At 39.5% G+C, this 17,838-nt stretch overlaps 1 protein-coding gene across 2 annotated transcripts in view; it reads left to right on the top strand.

Annotated features, from left to right (window-relative positions):
- The window catches only part of LOC117409314 (guanine nucleotide exchange factor subunit RIC1-like), a 116,609-nt gene that overhangs the window by 85,583 nt on the left and 13,188 nt on the right, over nucleotides 1–17,838 (top strand). For both annotated transcript variants that reach the window (XM_034015153.3, XM_034015152.3), the window contains exons 9-20: nucleotides 3,221–3,365; nucleotides 3,583–3,631; nucleotides 4,136–4,288; nucleotides 5,639–5,842; nucleotides 6,413–6,451; nucleotides 6,626–6,736; nucleotides 7,836–7,925; nucleotides 8,082–8,242; nucleotides 12,845–12,983; nucleotides 14,837–14,953; nucleotides 15,881–16,615; nucleotides 17,388–17,546. In XM_034015153.3, the coding sequence (XP_033871044.2) occupies nucleotides 3,221–3,365; nucleotides 3,583–3,631; nucleotides 4,136–4,288; nucleotides 5,639–5,842; nucleotides 6,413–6,451; nucleotides 6,626–6,736; nucleotides 7,836–7,925; nucleotides 8,082–8,242; nucleotides 12,845–12,983; nucleotides 14,837–14,953; nucleotides 15,881–16,615; nucleotides 17,388–17,546 (2,102 nt within the window). The remainder of the gene's footprint in view (nucleotides 1–3,220; nucleotides 3,366–3,582; nucleotides 3,632–4,135; nucleotides 4,289–5,638; nucleotides 5,843–6,412; nucleotides 6,452–6,625; nucleotides 6,737–7,835; nucleotides 7,926–8,081; nucleotides 8,243–12,844; nucleotides 12,984–14,836; nucleotides 14,954–15,880; nucleotides 16,616–17,387; nucleotides 17,547–17,838) is intronic.

Consider the following 17,838-nt stretch of genomic DNA (forward strand, 5'->3'; position numbering starts at 1 on the left):
ATCATTGCCCCCTATTGGGAGTTAGATGAATGTACAAGGACTAGTTTTACCAATTGAAGGATTTTTAAATTCCTAAAAATAACTTGAAAAGGAAGAGTGGGACCATTCCATGTGAACTAATGTGGTTGGCTTTTGTTTTTTAATTACCTGAAGTTCAAGTCAAGATGAAGGGAGTAATGGACGTAATACTACATGAATGTAATACAATTGAAATGTCTTACTTTTATTGTATGTTACACACAGTAATATTAGGACTAATTATTATTAATTACATTACAGAGCTCCAGACTGTTTGTTTTTTGTGGGGGTTAGGCGCCATTAGCGCCTTTAACACAAAAATACCGCCTCTCCCTAAAATCATGTGTCAATATTTATGAACGTGTTATGATTTCGGTCTGTATATATATAAAAAAAAAAAAACGCACATTACATGTTTTAATAAACTGAAGTATGAGAAGGACGGTAACAATTTGATTGGATATAAATGCTTATAAGTGCAGAGAGGTGCTGTGTTAACACCAACCGAACCCAGTTTCATGCAGCAGTTGTGATGGTGACCAAACATGTGTGAATAATTAGTAAGTGTACTGCTGAGAAAAAAACTAAACATTTAGGGAATTAATTAAATGTACTGCAGCTTACTTGATTGCAGTAAAAAAAAAAAATATATATATATATATATCTTTATCATAAATAGCACACTGAACTCACTGCAATTTAAACTTGTTTTTCTGAAAAATAAATGGTAACATGTAATCATAAGAGTTGTCTGTGTTACATGCTGCAAGATCAGGACTTCAGTGACACTGAGCATGGGAGCTGCAGCATGCTGTTACATATTACAACTGTACGCAATTAAAGGTGCAAAATATAAACATGCTGCGTTCATTGTCGTCAGCTGCATAGATCAACCATTCAGCAGAATGAGGCAACATACAGACATTATATTGCTGTTTTAGTATCATTTTACTGTCTTAGCAAGTTGTTGCATTTTAAGCAGTTGATTATGATAGCAACCAACTTGTTAAGTGGCACCCAGCAATTGGATTTGGCTACCAGTTTTTTGGCCTAAAAAGTGTGTCTGCAGCAAAAAGTTTGTTTGCAGTCCTGCATCACTGAAGTGAGACATTTTGTAAAATAGCTTTCTCGTTTTAATATTTTTCATTTTTTAAGGGGAGAATTATCTATTGAGGGATACCAAGCAGTCTGAGTGGGGTGAAACTGGCAAAAATGTTTCATAGTTGCATTTATTCATCTGTCCTAATATTTTCTGGTAGTGTTTGTATACAGTGCCTTGCGAAAGTATTCGGCCCCCTTGAACTTTGCGACCTTTTGCCACATTTCAGGCTTCAAACATAAAGATATGAAACTGTAATTTTTTGTGATGAATCAACAACAAGTGGGACACAATCATGAAGTGGAACGAAATTTATTGGATATTTCAAACTTTTTTAACAAATAAAAAACTGAAAAATTGGGCGTGCAAAATTATTCAGCCCCCTTAAGTTAATACTTTGTAGCGCCACCTTTTGCTGCGATTACAGCTGTAAGTCGCTTGGGGTATGTCTCTATCAGTTTTGCACATCGAGAGACTGAAATTTTTGCCCATTCCTCCTTGCAAAACAGCTCGAGCTCAGTGAGGTTGGATGGAGAGCATTTGTGAACAGCAGTTTTCAGTTCTCGATTGGATTCAGGTCTGGACTTTGACTTGGCCATTCTAACACCTGGATATGTTTATTTGTGAACCATTCCATTGTAGATTTTGCTTTATGTTTTGGATCATTGTCTTGTTGGAAGACAAATCTCCGTCCCAGTCTCAGGTCTTTTGCAGACTCCATCAGGTTTTCTTCCAGAATGGTCCTGTATTTGGCTCCATCCATCTTCCCATCAATTTTAACCATCTTCCCTGTCCCTGCTGAAGAAAAGCAGGCCCAAACCATGATGCTGCCACCACCATGTTTGACAGTGGGGATGGTGTGTTCAGGGTGATGAGCTGTGTTGCTTTTACGCCAAACATAACGTTTTGCATTGTTGCCAAAAAGTTCGATTTTGGTTTCATCTGACCAGAGCACCTTCTTCCACATGTTTGGTGTGTCTCCCAGGTGGCTTGTGGCAAACTGTAAACGACACTTTTTATGGATATCTTTAAGAAATGGCTTTCTTCTTGCCACTCTTCCATAAAGGCCAGATTTGTGCAGTATACGACTGATTGTTGTCCTATGGACAGAGTCTCCCACCTCAGCTGTAGATCTCTGCAGTTCATCCAGAGTGATCATGGGCCTCTTGGCTGCATCTCTGATCAGTCTTCTCCTTGTATGAGCTGAAAGTTTAGAGGGACGGCCAGGTCTTGGTAGATTTGCAGTGGTCTGATACTCCTTCCATTTCAATATTATCGCTTGCACAGTGCTCCTTGGGATGTTTAAAGCTTGGGAAATCTTTTTGTATCCAAATCCGGCTTTAAACTTCTCCACAACAGTATCTCGGACCTGCCTGGTGTGTTCCTTGTTCTTCATGATGCTCTCTGCGCTTTAAACGGACCTCTGAGACTATCACAGTGCAGGTGCATTTATACGGAGACTTGATTACACACAGGTGGATTCTATTTATCCTCATTAGTCATTTAGGTCAACATTGGATCATTCAGAGATCCTCACTGAACTTCTGGAGAGAGTTTGCTGCACTGAAAGTAAAGGGGCTGAATAATTTTGCACGCCCAATTTTTCAGTTTTTTATTCGTTAAAAAAGTTTGAAATATCCAATAAATTTCGTTCCACTTCATGATTGTGTCCCACTTGTTGTCGATTCTTCACAAAAGTGGGACACAATATCTTTATGTTTGAAGCCTGAAATGTGGCAAAAGGTCGCTAAGTTCAAGGGGGCCGAATACTTTCGCAAGGCACTGTATATATATATAATATATATATATATATATATATATATATATATATATATATATATATATATATATATATATATATATATATATATATATATATATAAAATATATATATGGGTAGAAGCATGACCCTTTTGGGGTCACATTCTTTAAATCTTCTATAGTTATGGTATCCAAGGGACATCATTTTTAGGGTAAGGTGAAACAAATGTGGATTGTATGCCACCCTGGGCAAAAGTATGTGAAAATAAGCCATACTTTAACATGTTTCATGGGGTTTGTGTACTAAGCATTTTCCCCTCACCTTTTTTTTTTTTCTAACAGACGCTTGGAATAAAACAGGAGCTGTGAAGTTGATCCGGTGGTCACCTGACTACAGTGTGACCATGGTGACTTGGGAATGTGGAGGCCTGTCCTTGTGGAGTGTGTTTGGTGCTCACCTCATCTGTACGCTCGGAGAGGACTTTGCGTGAGTAGATTAAAGTACTTCCTGACTTCAAATATAGAACTTTCTGTGTATAATTAAAATTATGCATTGCACATAGCCCCCAGAGTGGTTAAATACTGTAACTGCCATTCATACTGTCCAAATTCAGAATGTGTTGTTTTGGGGAGGGCAGTAAGAGTAATGCACATTGACAACTGTTTTGCATAAAGTTGTATTTTTTCTTCTTTCTGTTTTACAGCTATCGGTCTGATGGCACAAAGAAAGACCCTATTAAGATAAGCTCTATGGTAAATATTTTCTTTCTTGTGATAGAAAAGCAACTAATTAATCGTATCACTCTGATTTCCTTGTTCCATATTTATGTGTTTCTATGTAGACAGTATGAAGCTGCTTTAGAACATTACTAATTGTTTTCCCAATATTACCTTTTCAATCTCAACTCCAATATAAGTTTAGTCGTGCACTTTTTTCAAATGTAATGTTAGTAAAGGTGAAGGACTATAGCACTAGCTACAGTCAAGCACAGTATGGGGTAGGTAGTATTTGACAAAATGATTCCTTCCCTGTATGACCGATCCCACTGCTCCAAGCACAGACTACAGATTGTCCTGTATTTATTCATTTTATTTTTTAGTCACCCAGGCTGGATATAAACACTTCTTGAGCAATAACCAACTGTGCAGTGAGCAACTTTGGTCAGTTTGCATGAGACACAATTAACTTGCTCCTGCAAAGTGTTAACAGTGTGTACGTTGTCGGCTGTTGAGCAGTTAATCCCTTTTTTACTCCAGAGCTGGGGTGCGGAAGGTTACCACCTGTGGGTTATCAGCAGCGATATTTCCCAGCCTCTGGAAAGCGAGCCAGAGAACAAATCTGCCACGCAGCAGTCTGACATCCTGCAATTCCAGTTCCTCAAGAGCGCCTTAACAGTGAATCCTTGCATGGTAGGTGGTCAATTTAAGTAGGCCGGCCTGCCAAATGATGTGCAACGCATTCATAAACTGAACTGCATGAACTGCCTGACCCAGAACTATATTGACAAAACTCTCAGTTTCTCATTTTAAGATTTAGGATGAAGAATGAAAGAATTTGCTTTAAAATGTATTTATTTCCTGCTGTTAGCACCAGGAACATTTTTATATTTTCCTCTTTCCTTGTGCTGGATAGCGTCATCATTCTGTGCCGCTTATAAATACCATTTATTATTATTATTATTATTATTATTATTATTATTATCATCATCATCATGTCAGTACGATACAGGGTGTCCCACTTGAAAGTAGCCCTGTAAGTATTTCAGTTAGATGTTGGCATTCAGTCCATGCCCATGCTGACATTCCTGTATAAACCAAGTTTGTAATAATGAGGATTCCTGTACATGTCTGTGTCTGCTCCATCATGTGATTATTTATTTATTTATTTATTTATTTATTTATTTATTTTATTTATTTTAAATACAGCATTGTATATTAAGACTAAACTGCCCCTTCCTGTTACAGTACCTAATGACTTCCTGTGCTGTAGGGCAGTCTTACTTTGTCAGACAATATAAATACAGAAGGTCAATTGTACCATTGTATCTAGAGTGGTATCTTAAACAGCAACTTGGTACATGTATGAAGTATCACAGTTATCTTAACAAATGTATTCCTGTGTTTACTTTTGGAATTGGTCTAGAATCCTATGGGTTCCATGATAGATGTTAAAATGAAAAATACATGTATAGACATTCACTAAGTATTAATTTCCTACTGTGATGTCATTGACGTAAACCACTAATGGCAGGTGCTGAAAGTTAAAAAACTGCCAGTGATTCTGCAATTATATTACAGACTCTTTGAAGACATGTAAGAAGCTGGCAGTCAAATTATCAACTAAGTAAACACCATAAACTTCTCCCTCAATAAGTATAAATGATTTTGAAAAATAGTCTGAATTTAGTGCTCATGAAAGGTGTCACTGGCTTCAAACAGGTACTGTGTCCTCAGGAATCAACAAGGCGTTCTTTTCAATCCTGGCCTTAACATGCCCTGATAATGTGTCTACTCATTGTGGCACATTGTGAGGAGGCTTTGTGATGCAGACTTATTTCAATTGGGGCCTAAAATGAGCCCATTATTAACATTTTCCTTGACGCCTCGGCTGGATTCCAACACCGGTTTCCAGAGATACTCTAAATGGCCAGTGCTGCGCTGCAAAGTCTGTCCAAGTTTTAAAAATACATTTCTCTGAAGCAAGCCTTCTGCTATTCAACTGCATCATACTACAATGCTGCTATGGCCTTTTCCTTGTAGAGTACCCAAGAGCAGGTTCTGCTGCAGGGGGAGGATCGCTTGTACCTGACGTGCGGGGACACAGCCCAGGCCCAGAGTACCAGTACATCCTCCGCCAACTCTGACCATCGGGCTTTCAAGGAAAGGAACCCCCTCCCCAACACCATTTCAATATCTCAGGGTTTAAGCACTTTATTAGGACACAGACATTGGCATGTTGTGCAGGTAATCAATACAGCATATATGTAATTTAATCTACAAATTTGAGGTTTAATATGAACCTCCACTGATATCTGGATTTTAGATGTGGAATTCCTGATGACGTTGGCTATAATGTGATTTCCTCTACCCCTGTTAGATTCAACAATATTAAATGTCTGCAAAGTCTTTGCTCTATAAAAAGATTCTAGCTACAACCAACTGTTGAAATGATGTTTGGATTTTGTCAATACTGATACAATAGCTACAATGACATTGATAGAGCAAGCCCAAGAGTGAGGCAAAACCTAATAACCACAGTATACAAAAGTTAAAGTAAAACCTCATACAATAAAGTAGTTAAAATGGTGGAAATCAGAGTTCTGTGACATACTGTAATAAGATATATTATTGTAATTTTTATGCATAAAGCACACCTCTCTTAAAACGCATTCCTCTGGTATGCTAAAAACACAGGGGTAAAGCAAATAATAGTACTTAGTGGGATGAGCAATACTTTAAACTGTATTTACTATATTACCAATGAAGCAAAACATTTTTAGAGATTTTAAAGACTTTACCTTTTTTTGTACCTAGATTCACAGCACATATTTGGACAGCAATTGGCCAATAAGGGTGAGTTATGTATTTTAGTCATTGTTTGTTGCAGTTCTAGCACCTCAGTAAGTACTGTACCTTGAATGTGTTGTCTGTTATGTTGAAAACGTGTGCATTGAAAAATATATATATGTCCACACATTTTAATAAAGCTATTTTGACGATGTGCCTGTTTATTTATTTATTTTGCAGTTTGCAGCTGTAGACACACTGGGACAGTGTGTTGCGGTAGCTGGCAGATTTGGGTTTGCACACTACTCCTTCTTTACAAGGAAATGGAAACTGTTTGGAAATATCACCCAGGTTTGAAAATGTCTTATTTACACATTGTTTGCAAACAGCATACTCTAAAACTGTATTTTTTTTTAAATTATGTTATATGAACAGAAAAGTAACTGTTTCAGCAAAGCTTTAGAACATTGTTCTTACCTATCATTAGCTTAACAGCTTTTTTGCAAGTCCCTTATCACTCAGTATTCCTAGACCATTTTCACCTTAAAATCAAGTGAAGCCCATTTCCCTTCCGCAGCACAGTAGATTAGCTCCCTGTACAGCACATATGGTCACCACCTAAAGGCCTATGTGCATCAAAGTGAGTTTTCAAGTCTTCCGTGCGATCCTCATACCTGCACTGGAAGTGAGTCTACACTGTGATAGCAGCAGAGTCAGAGTTTTTTTTTTTTTTTTTTTTACCCCTTATATTATTCCAAGATTTTTTTTTTAATTTAGTAGTTGCCAATTATTTTTATTATTTTCTCCCAATTTGGAATGGCCAATTATTTTATTATGCTCAGCTCACCGCTACCACCCCTGCGCTGACTCGGGAGGGCGAAGACGAACACATGCTGTCCTCCGAAGCGTGTGCCGTCAGCCGACCGCTTTTTTTCACACTGCGGACTCACCATGCAGCCACCCAAGAGCTACAGCGTCGGAGGACAACGCAGCTCTCGGGCAACTTACAGGCAAGCCCGCAGGCGCCCGGCCAGACTACAGGGGTCGCTGGTGCGCGGTGAGCAGAGGACCCTGTGTCTGACCTAACCCTCCCTCCCCCCGGGCAACGCTCGGCCAATTGAGCTCCGCCTCCTGGGAGCTCCCATCCTCGGTCGGCAAAGGAATAGCCTGGACTCGAACTCGCGACGTCCAGACTATAGGGCACATCCTGCACTCTACGCAAGTGCTTTTACTGGATGCGCCACTCGGGAGCCCCCCATTCCAAGACTTTTTCTTAAAACCATGTAAAATATAGAAACAACACCACTGTAGTTGATCATCAGTACATGACCACAGTTTTGGGGAAGCTGACCTCAAATCAGTAATCTTTATGGATGGGATGGATGCTGGAATAGCTAATTTACCAACCTTTAGTCTGTAGTAAAATATGTTTTGTTTCCTGCATTTCTAGGAGCACAATATGACGGTGACTGGTGGTTTAGCGTGGTGGAATGACTTCATTGTAATTGCCTGTTATAATTTGATTGACCAACAAGAAGAGGTAGGTGAAAAAGAAAATTCACACTTTACAATTGAAGACGAAAAATACATTGCTAATATTGTGAACACAAATAGCAAGGTCTCTTTAACAGTGTGTTTATAATGCACTATTTCCTTCTTTAGTTTTCTAACCAGCTTATTTTTCTTTTATTCTCAGCTAAGACTCTACCTGAGGTCCTCCAATCTCGACAACGCCTTTGCCAACGTCACCAAATTGTATTCAGAGACGTTGCTAATAAACGTTTTCCGGGACATGGTGATATTATTTAGAGCAGACTGCTCCATTTGCCTTTACAGTATTGAGAGGAAGCAGGACAGGTGAGTGCTTTGCCAAACCTTTATACAAGAAATACTGTTCCTGAGACTGACTTTAGAGGACAATATTAAATAGTTGGGCAAAAAACACCTGCCATGACACTTTAAATAGGGTGTAGGCCACCTTGGCTGGCTATGGCTACACTGATTCGTCAAGGTATTTTTAAATAGTTCTGGAAAAAGGCATGTATTCAGTTATTGCACCTTCATTTCACTGTGGGAAGGTGGAATGGAAAGTCCAGAATTACCAATATACTGATAGTTTTTCGCAATAAAAAAATGAAATTCCCCGATTTAAAAAAAAAAAAAAGAAAAATCTGCATTATTCCGAAAGTAAAATAAAAGGGCTAAAAATGAGTTTTCCCTGCCACATTATAAGACACACAAACAGTACTATTGGGTAACAGTTAACACAGGAAGTATTTATTGGTGTTTTTCTTACACTTGTTGTGTGTCTGTGTTGTATTTTAGTTTATAACTAATTATTCTTGAACTGTAACCTTGTATTACAGTGTAACACGTGTAAGTCACTTTGGATAAATGCGTGACAAACCACAATTCAATAATACAGCAGATAATAGTGATAGTTACATCAGGATATGATTAAATAGTGATAGTTACATCAGGATGTGATTAAATACAAAGTACTACAGGTTAAACACTTGGCAGATTACAGTATTCTGAAGTACAGGATTAAATGCAGTAAAATAGGGGGCAGATAAGAGCAAAATAAAGCACATTTACATGAAGGGTGATAGTGTCCCAGGATACAAACAGAGGAGTTCTACAGGTGCTCTTTGAAGAGGCGAGTCTTGAGGAGGCGCCGGAATGTGGTCAGGGACTGGGCAGTCCTGACATCTGTAGGAAGGTCATTCCACCACTGCGGAGCAAGGGTGGAGAAGGAGCGGGCTCTGGAGGCAGGGGAGCGTAGCGGAGGTAGAGCTAGTCTTCTAGTGCAGGCGGAGCGGAGAGGTCGAGTGGGGGTGTAGGGAGAGATGAGGGTCTGGAGGTAGCTGGGTGCAGTCTGGTCAAGGCATCTGTAGGCTAGTACAAGAGTCTTGAACTGGATGCGAGCGGTGATCGGGAGCCAGTGGAGCGAGCGGAGTAGTGGAGTAGCGTGGGCGAAGCGAGGCAGAGAGAACACCAGGCGGGCAGCAGAGTTCTGGATGAGCTGGAGCGGACGGGTGGCGGACGCAGGGAGGCCAGCCAGGAGGGAGTTGCAGTAATCTAGGCGGGAGAGTACCAGGGCCTGGACCAGGAGCTGGGTAGCATAGTTGGTGAGGAAGGGTCGGATTCTTCGGATGTTGCTCAGGAAGAATCGGCAAGTGCGTGCCAGAGTGGAGATGTGCTGGGAATGAGAGAGGCAGGGGTCCAGGGTGACTCCAAGGTTCTTAGCTGAGGAAGAGGGAGAGAGTGTGGTAGATTCCAGAGGAACAGAGATAGAGAGATCAGAGGAGGGGGAGGAGGAGGGAAAGAAAAGGAGGTCAGATTTAGAGAGGTTGAGTTTGAGGTGATGCGAGTGCATCCAGGAAGAAATAGCAGACAGACAGGTAGAGATACGGGAGGAGATGGTGGAGTGATAGAGTGATCAACAGTGTCAAAGGCAGCAGAGAGGTCGAGGAGAATTAGGACAGAGGAGAGAGAGGCAGCTCGGGCACACTTAAGTGAGTTGGTGACAGACAGGAGGGCGGTTTCAGTGGAGTGTGCCTGCGAGTGTAATCTACAGCCTTGCTACATGAAGTACAAAACAGCACATTACCATCGACGTGAAATTCGTCCTTGCCAAACTCATTGACCTGATCTTTAGGGATGATTCTTATTGTTTTCGGCATCTTTGAACAGATCTGAATACTGAAGTAAACTGAACTTGAATACCGGAAGCAGTTTTATTAGGTATGTTTACATAAATTTAAAGCAAAGTTGCCCGTGTTAATGTTTATATATATATTATACGTGTATTGATTTGGTTATTATCAAACAAATAAAAAAAAGCCTTGCGTGTTTTTTGCCCCTCCCCAAGGATTCCTAGGATCCCTGCTGATGTTTCACAAGGAACATTCACAAAACTGAAGTATTGGATACAAAGCAAGTGCCTCCTATCAGCCCTCAAAGTCATAATTGCTATATTTCCCTTTAGTGAATAAAGATGACTTGCAGTACTACAGAATAATATTCGTTCATGTGATCGACTGCCTGTCCCTCACAAATACCCCTAGTGTTTCTTTTTTGTGAGTTTTCTTTTTCTTCTGACATGCAGATGATGTTATAGGTTGTTAACCACACTCAGAAGTAATATCTCCCTCAGTATTCCAGATTTGTTTGCTTTTGCTTTTAAAAGATGTAAAAGTAGTGCTATTTTTGCAATGAATACATTCTCTTTGAAGAGACTGATTGATACATGATTGAAATACCTACAGTAGAGGATGGAGGTGCCTGCATAAATTGAAAGCTAATCCCAGCATAAAGGAGATGCACAACTTGTCCTGAAGCTGACGTTTGACTAGACAAGATATGAAAGTCGAGCTTGAGACATTTAATTAACAATGTTTCAGGGGATACTTATCAGAAATGGTTTCTGTTGCCTTAATTTTAAAAACGCTATTATTATAATGAGATATTATTCGGGATGGAGAATGTAGTTCTTGTTCACTGGGAGACGACATCTAATTCTAACCTGTATGTAATATGTATGTTAAAGAAGCTGACTTGCAATAGCACAGAACAATATCCATTCATGTGAGGGACTGCCTGTGCCCTCGCAAATACGACATATCCCTAGTCCTTTCCTGTGTGTAAAGTTGTGGCAAGCTGGCCTGTGTGGTGACCTAAGACCCGGAAGAAACACACACAGCACTGTGAGGGAAATGGTGAATGCGCTTGCTTGCGCCGGTTTATTGTAAAATAAAAGATTTAACCCTTTGCAGTCCATTTATTAAGTGCGTGTCAGGCGCGTCAGGTCCAATTTATTTTCACACACGCAGTTAATTTTAGACGCGCTGTTTAAAAGTATTTTTTTCCACTGTCAAAGGGGTTTAAAAGGCCCTGCATACCAACAAAGCACTCACAAGGCATCTCCAGCCCCGCCCCACCCTTTCGCTCGCTATAGCTTTCACATATGCTAATAAATAAATAATAATAATAATAATAATAATAATAATAATAATAGTCGTACATACCGATAAGTCATCTCCGGATCACTCGTTTTATCACCAAACTCCTCAATAATGCGATCCAAGTCATTATTTTATTACTATAACATCGCAAAAAAGCTCTGCAAATGTCCGTGATATTCTCTGTGTGCTGATGCAGTAACAGCCAGCTTGTTTCCTTATGGCTGCCGTTATCTGATGCCAGGGGCAAGTATGACTACTCATGAGATACGCCCTTTTTTTTTTTTTTTTTCGGCTCCTGTCGCTCCCACTCGGCCATTGAATGGTTTTCTCTGTTTTTTCCGGAGAAAAAACGACTAGAAACCCGTTTTTTGCGTCTTTTTGATGATGTCGGACAGGGTCCGACATTGGACCGGATAGGAATAATTGCAATGTCGGACATAGGACCGCAAAGGGTTAAACAAAACAAAACTCAAAATAAACGGCGCAATGGTGAACCGAACAGACAGACAAAACAGTGGACGAACAGACAAACAAGTACCGTGCTGGCAGGGCCGGATTAAGTTTAATGGGGGCCCGGGGCTGTTACTGTTTTGGGGGGCCCCTCTTTGCATCCCTTTACTGTTTTACTACCACCACACTTGATTAACGTTAATGTCAAATTATTCAATCTTAGCTGATCCATATTTTACTCGATTCGATGTTTGCATTAGCGCCAGTTTTGAAAATGAGCATTGGCCACAGCATTAGTTACCCCAGCACGTGAACTAATTTGTGCATTCCCTGTGCTCACATATTGTTACACACTTTATCTGCATGTGAAGCGATTGTGCAATACCTGTGCCTAAATACAACCATATATTTTAAATCACTTGTGCTACACAGACCCATTTATATCCCGTGCACCAATACCTATACACCAACATTAACACACCACCAGTGTTGCCAGATTGGGCGGGTTCACGCCCAATTGGGCTTTTTTTTTTTGTTTTGTGTGTGAAAAATGGCTTTGGGCAGGTGCCAATTTTTGGGCTAGTTTTGGGCATTTGTGCAGGTATTACATTTGGATATATTTTGAATAGTTTTAAAGTAGTAACGATATTTTAAACTAAAATACTAAGCTATATAATACACAACCTTTAGTGTTTACGTCACTGTTGCTAAACATTGTAACAATAACATGCATCAATATCTGTGGCTGATGCACATTGCATTGTGGGTAGCATATTACTTTGGGCTACAAACGTAGCACTTTCTAAAAGGCACAGTCTGGTACTAGGCTTGCAAATGAGAATTTGTTCTCAAGGGATTTACTTGATAAAAGGAATGACTGATTGATTTGTATTTCAGGTGAATGTTTAGTCATTACCAGGGACCCTAGTTTAACGCAAAAAAAAAACAAGCAAAAAAAAAACGAAATTGTCTGCGTTATTCCGCAATTAAAATAAAAGGCTAAAATATGTTTTGTATAGTAAATCTTGTTTCTTTCCTTCAGTACAAACCCAACTGCCAGTATTGAGCTTCTCCAAGAGGTGTCCATGTCTCGATACATCCCCCACCCTGCCCTTGTGGTGTCAGTGACACTGACTTCCGTGAGAACAGAGACTGGCATCACCCTGAAAGCACCACAGCAGGTATGTGTACACAACTGCATATCGCAGAGAAAGCAAATAACTAGAAAAAAAACTACATTCAAACCAAAAATGATTTGTTCACCTCCTATTAGCACAACAGCATTCTCACAAGAACCTTATTTTACCTAAAATGTTGCCTTTTTTTCCACTTTGCACTTCAGTGAAACCAGTTCATCCAGCTGTCACACTAAAACTAATTTCCTGTGCAACAGGCATTTGGACACCACCTAACCCCAGGTAGCCCTGCTGCACAGGTACTAAAGTTATAGTGAGGTAGCACAATAAAATGGATTTATACAAGTCAAGCTTAAACAAAGTTTGTCAAAACAGCAAAATGATAAGGGACACTATTACTTTAGAGTGGAGTTTCACCTTTTTCTTACTAGCGTGGGGCAATTTTCTTTGTCATAGCATAAAGGCTAAACTATTGAATACCGACCTGATGAAAATTATGAAAATATATTTGCCCATCAGTAAAATAACACATTTTAAGTCATTACGGTTCATAGTTATATCAATGGGAGACTTTCACTAGGTAGTTTGTTGTGTCTAGTTAGTTATTTGGCTCATAAAGCTATTGTAAAAATGTAAATGCTTGTGTAACATTATGAGTAATTTCTTAGTCCTATTCACTTTATAACCACAAATGCCAGTTCAAAATATTATAAATTCCAGTTTTCAGCATGAATTGATTGGAAGAGATTAGCCAACCGAGATAGCAGCGATAAAAACCTAGCTGCTTCATTTTAGATAACATAGATTTATTATGAATTGGATTTCAAGAGACACTACATCCCTTAGGTGTTGTAAGAGGATACTAGGTTTTATCGATGGGGAAATAGCAGTTGTAAATTGTACCGAAATTAGTTAAAATGTGCTTACAAATCTTGTAAAACTGATCCGACACACAGGTAAGCGATAAAGATTCTCTTGCTGAATTGTATTGCTGAAAGGTATTTGGAATGTTCTCTTGTTACTGCCTCACTGAATTCATTTGTGTGGGTGAGCCAGGAGGTTCCATCAGCATCAAATGCTACAATGAGAAATACAATATAAGCTTTATTTTCTAAAGGTACTTTTGTATTTGTATGCTAACCACTGATATTTACTTGTAACCAACAAAGCTATTGTGTAATATATTTGTACAGTAATGATTGGGGAGCCCCTCTGTAACTGTAGATGACCATAGCTGATCACACTTCTTGTTCATTAAAGTTGATACATGTTAGTGTATAAAAGTTTATTAAAATATTGCATCGTTGTATTGCCTTATTAAATAGAGTTGGAATGTAATGTAGTTTTGTTTCCTGTAGGTGGAGTTTTCATATCTACTGAGGATATTTTGTTTTGTGTATATATGCAACTCATCACATCACTCGTATACAACCTGACAAAGCTAGTTTATACACTTTAGCCTTTAATTCATAACACTTCATAACATTTGTTTGGAAGAAGATTAGATATAAATTAAAATCAGCTTGGCATTTTTGTTTTTGTCCCAAGCTCAAGCAGCCCTATTTAAAATATTGTGCCATACTGTTTTAATAAGTAACAACTTATTTGTATCACTATTATTTGCAAAGTGCAAAAAAACATATATTTATTTGTCGCAGAATCATGTTACACCATCTGTGTATTTTGAACTTTTTGCCTGCATCAGTGGTACAAATAACTTCCAAGCAGGATTGCAGAGTTCATATTTGCTGTGTCATGACAGTAGCAGCATAAGAAAAATACACAAATTGGGAAACCTAGCATGTCTAAATACTGCTGAACAGACTTTGGCTTTGGAACAGCTTTGGTTTGTGTCTTGTTTAATGTGTTTTGTCTTGTCATGATGTTGTTTCTTGTAGGCCTGTGCTGCAGAGAGCATTATGTTGAACCTGGCAGGGCAGCTGATCATGATGCAGAGGGATCGCTCTGGTCCTCAGGTCCGGGAGAAAGAGACCACAGCCAATCAAAAGAAGCTGGTAGGGAGAACTGCATATTATAAAGCAGTTATCAACACTCAAGCACCAGCAGAGACTGGGAATTGTCTTCCAGGCCTTGAACAGACATTTCAGTTACCACAAGGAATTAATAATACTTGAACTCAATGAGGGGCATGGTGTTATACTTGGGTACATTCTCCCAATAAATAATGCATGCACCTATTTGCACGATTATATTGACTGATGACCCTCACATGGAAACTGATCAAGTCACATTGTATTATGGGTCTCAAGCAGTATATTCAGCTCTTTTGTAGGACAGAGTGGATTTAGTTGCAGATAATCAAAAAAGGTTGTGCATTGGGAATTAAGTTTCATTTTCTACATGTTGTCACTTCATGTAAAACAAACTGCCAGTTTAACCATGTTCAGTAAAAGAAAACAAGGAAAGCAAGGGATTAATAGAATTACTGTACCATTGAAAAGCTGAAATAAGATGTTTTGTTGTTTGTTTTTTTTAAACCTCACTTCTGTCTCGAACATGCACTTACAGTGCAAAAAACAAACAACCTGTTGGATTACTTTAGCATGGCCTAAACTGTGTTTGGAATGCTGTTTTGTAAATTGCCAAATATTGTATTACAGTGCTTTGTTTTGCTTTTAATTTTTACAGATTTTCTTTGTATAGTAATACGTGCAGGACCGTACTTTGGTGTTTTAAATACACTGATGTACCTGCCGTTTTTAATATATAATGCCCTGATGTTAATAAAGTAACTACAATGTAGCATAACGACGAGATATGATGTTTTTCCACATCCGATGAACCCCTGGAACCAATTAAGTCGGATGTGGCAGGTTCTGCTGTACTTGCTATTAATCATTAATTGATAATAAATATTTTCTATAAATATTCTCCTACTGTCTGCTTAAACCTCTTTTAAACATTTTCTGGTCTGTTTTCAGCTTCCATTCTGTGCCCCTGTGGTCCTGGCCCAGTGCGTGGAGAACGTGTGGACGACCTGCCGGGCCAACAAGAATAAGCGCCACCTTCTGGAGGCACTATGGCTGGCCTGCGGGGAAGCGGGCATGAAAGTGTGGCTGCCACTCTTCCCCCGGGACAACCGCAAACCGCACTCCTTCCTGTCGCGGCGCATCATGCTGCCCTTCCACATCAACATCTACCCACTGGCGGTGCTGTTCGAGGATGCCCTGGTGCTTGGGGCCACCAACGAAACGGTGCTGTACGATGGGCTGCCCCGGGCGGGGGTGGCTGGGGCTGGTGAGCCCCTGGAGGCGCTTTTCCCCTTCTGCACCGTGGAGCGCACCTCCCAGATCTACCTCCACCACATCCTGCGGCAGCTGCTGGTGCGCAACCTAGGGGAGCAGGCCCTGCTGTTGGCCCAGTCCTGTGCCGGCCTGCCCTACTTCCCTCACGTGCTGGAGCTGATGGTCCACGTGGTGCTGGAAGAGGAAGCTACCTCGCGGGAACCCATTCCCGACCCTCTGCTTCCCACCGTGGCCAAGTTTATTACTGAGTTCCCCCTCTTCCTCCAGACCATCGTGCACTGCGCCCGGAAGACCGAGTACGCTCTCTGGAACTACTTGTTTGCTGCCGTTGGCAACCCTAAGGACCTGTTTGAGGAGTGCCTCATGGCACAGGACCTAGAAACAGCAGCTTCCTATCTAATTATCTTACAGGTAAACCAGACATGCACACGCTCACTCAATTGTAATTCCCTGGAATCCTTGATAAATTACATATCTGAATTTAAGTATTTTTAATAAGTACTGTATTGTTTGTTTTTGTTTGTTTTTGGGGAGGTTGTTCTTGTCTGTCTTTTTTTTTTTGTGTAACCAAATTGAATTGTTGTGTTACAAACTCATATAATGTTAATTCAATTTCTATACTTAATCACGAAGAACATAATGTTAAACGGTGCGTTCAAATAGCCAGTGCACACCACTGGTGGTTATTTTAAACTTTCTCAGGCCAGCTCAGAGACTTGTTACTTTATTAAATGTGGCAAATACCCATGAGTACTGAAACATTACTGAATGATGTTAAGATCACATCTCAGGATAAGAGACATATAAAATGTAAATCAATCAATCAGTCTTTTTTTTTTGATAGCGTCTTTCATAGTGGACCACCATCACAAAGTTCTTTACAAGATAGTGGGGAACAATGCATAATACATTAAATTCAGGGCATAGTACATTAAATACAAACAGTAAAAAACAATGCAAATACATTAAATACAGACATATTACAATGCAAATACATTAAATACAGACATATTACAATGCAAATACATTTAAATACAGGCATATTCCATTAAATGGTATGCAAATTTAAAGTCGTCCTTTAATCACTGTCATTTTACCAGAATGGGACAACTCAAAAAACGTAGGTGAAAATTCTGAGTTGCGCACTATGTAAGAGAACCTGAATGATATATATTTATTTCAGAACATGGAGGTTCCAGCAGTAAGCAGACAGCACGCAACACTGCTTTTCAACACCGCTCTGGAACAGGGGAAGTGGGACCTGTGCCGTCACATGATTAGGTTTCTGAAAGCCATTGGCTCTGGAGAAACAGAGACACCACCAACCACACCGACCACTCAGGTAGTTTTAAAATTTTATTTTTTTCAAATTTAAGATTGTTACATATTTGTAGATGCACAAAATAAGCACAATAATACAGTACACGTAATATAGATTTTAAATAGGGGCCTGTATGTCCACTTTTTTTCTGAAATCGACAAATTTATCAGTTTTTAATCAGTGATGTCAGTTTTGGGGTGTATGGTGTCAGGTTGTAACTTCGGTGAAAAACAATATTAAAACATCTTAATGTAGAACGTTGTTATTAATATTATTATTATTATTATTATTATTATTAATATTATTATTATTA

Source organism: Acipenser ruthenus, chromosome 2 (assembly GCF_902713425.1).
Source record: "Acipenser ruthenus chromosome 2, fAciRut3.2 maternal haplotype, whole genome shotgun sequence".
NCBI classification, from domain to species: Eukaryota; Metazoa; Chordata; class Actinopteri; order Acipenseriformes; family Acipenseridae; genus Acipenser; species Acipenser ruthenus.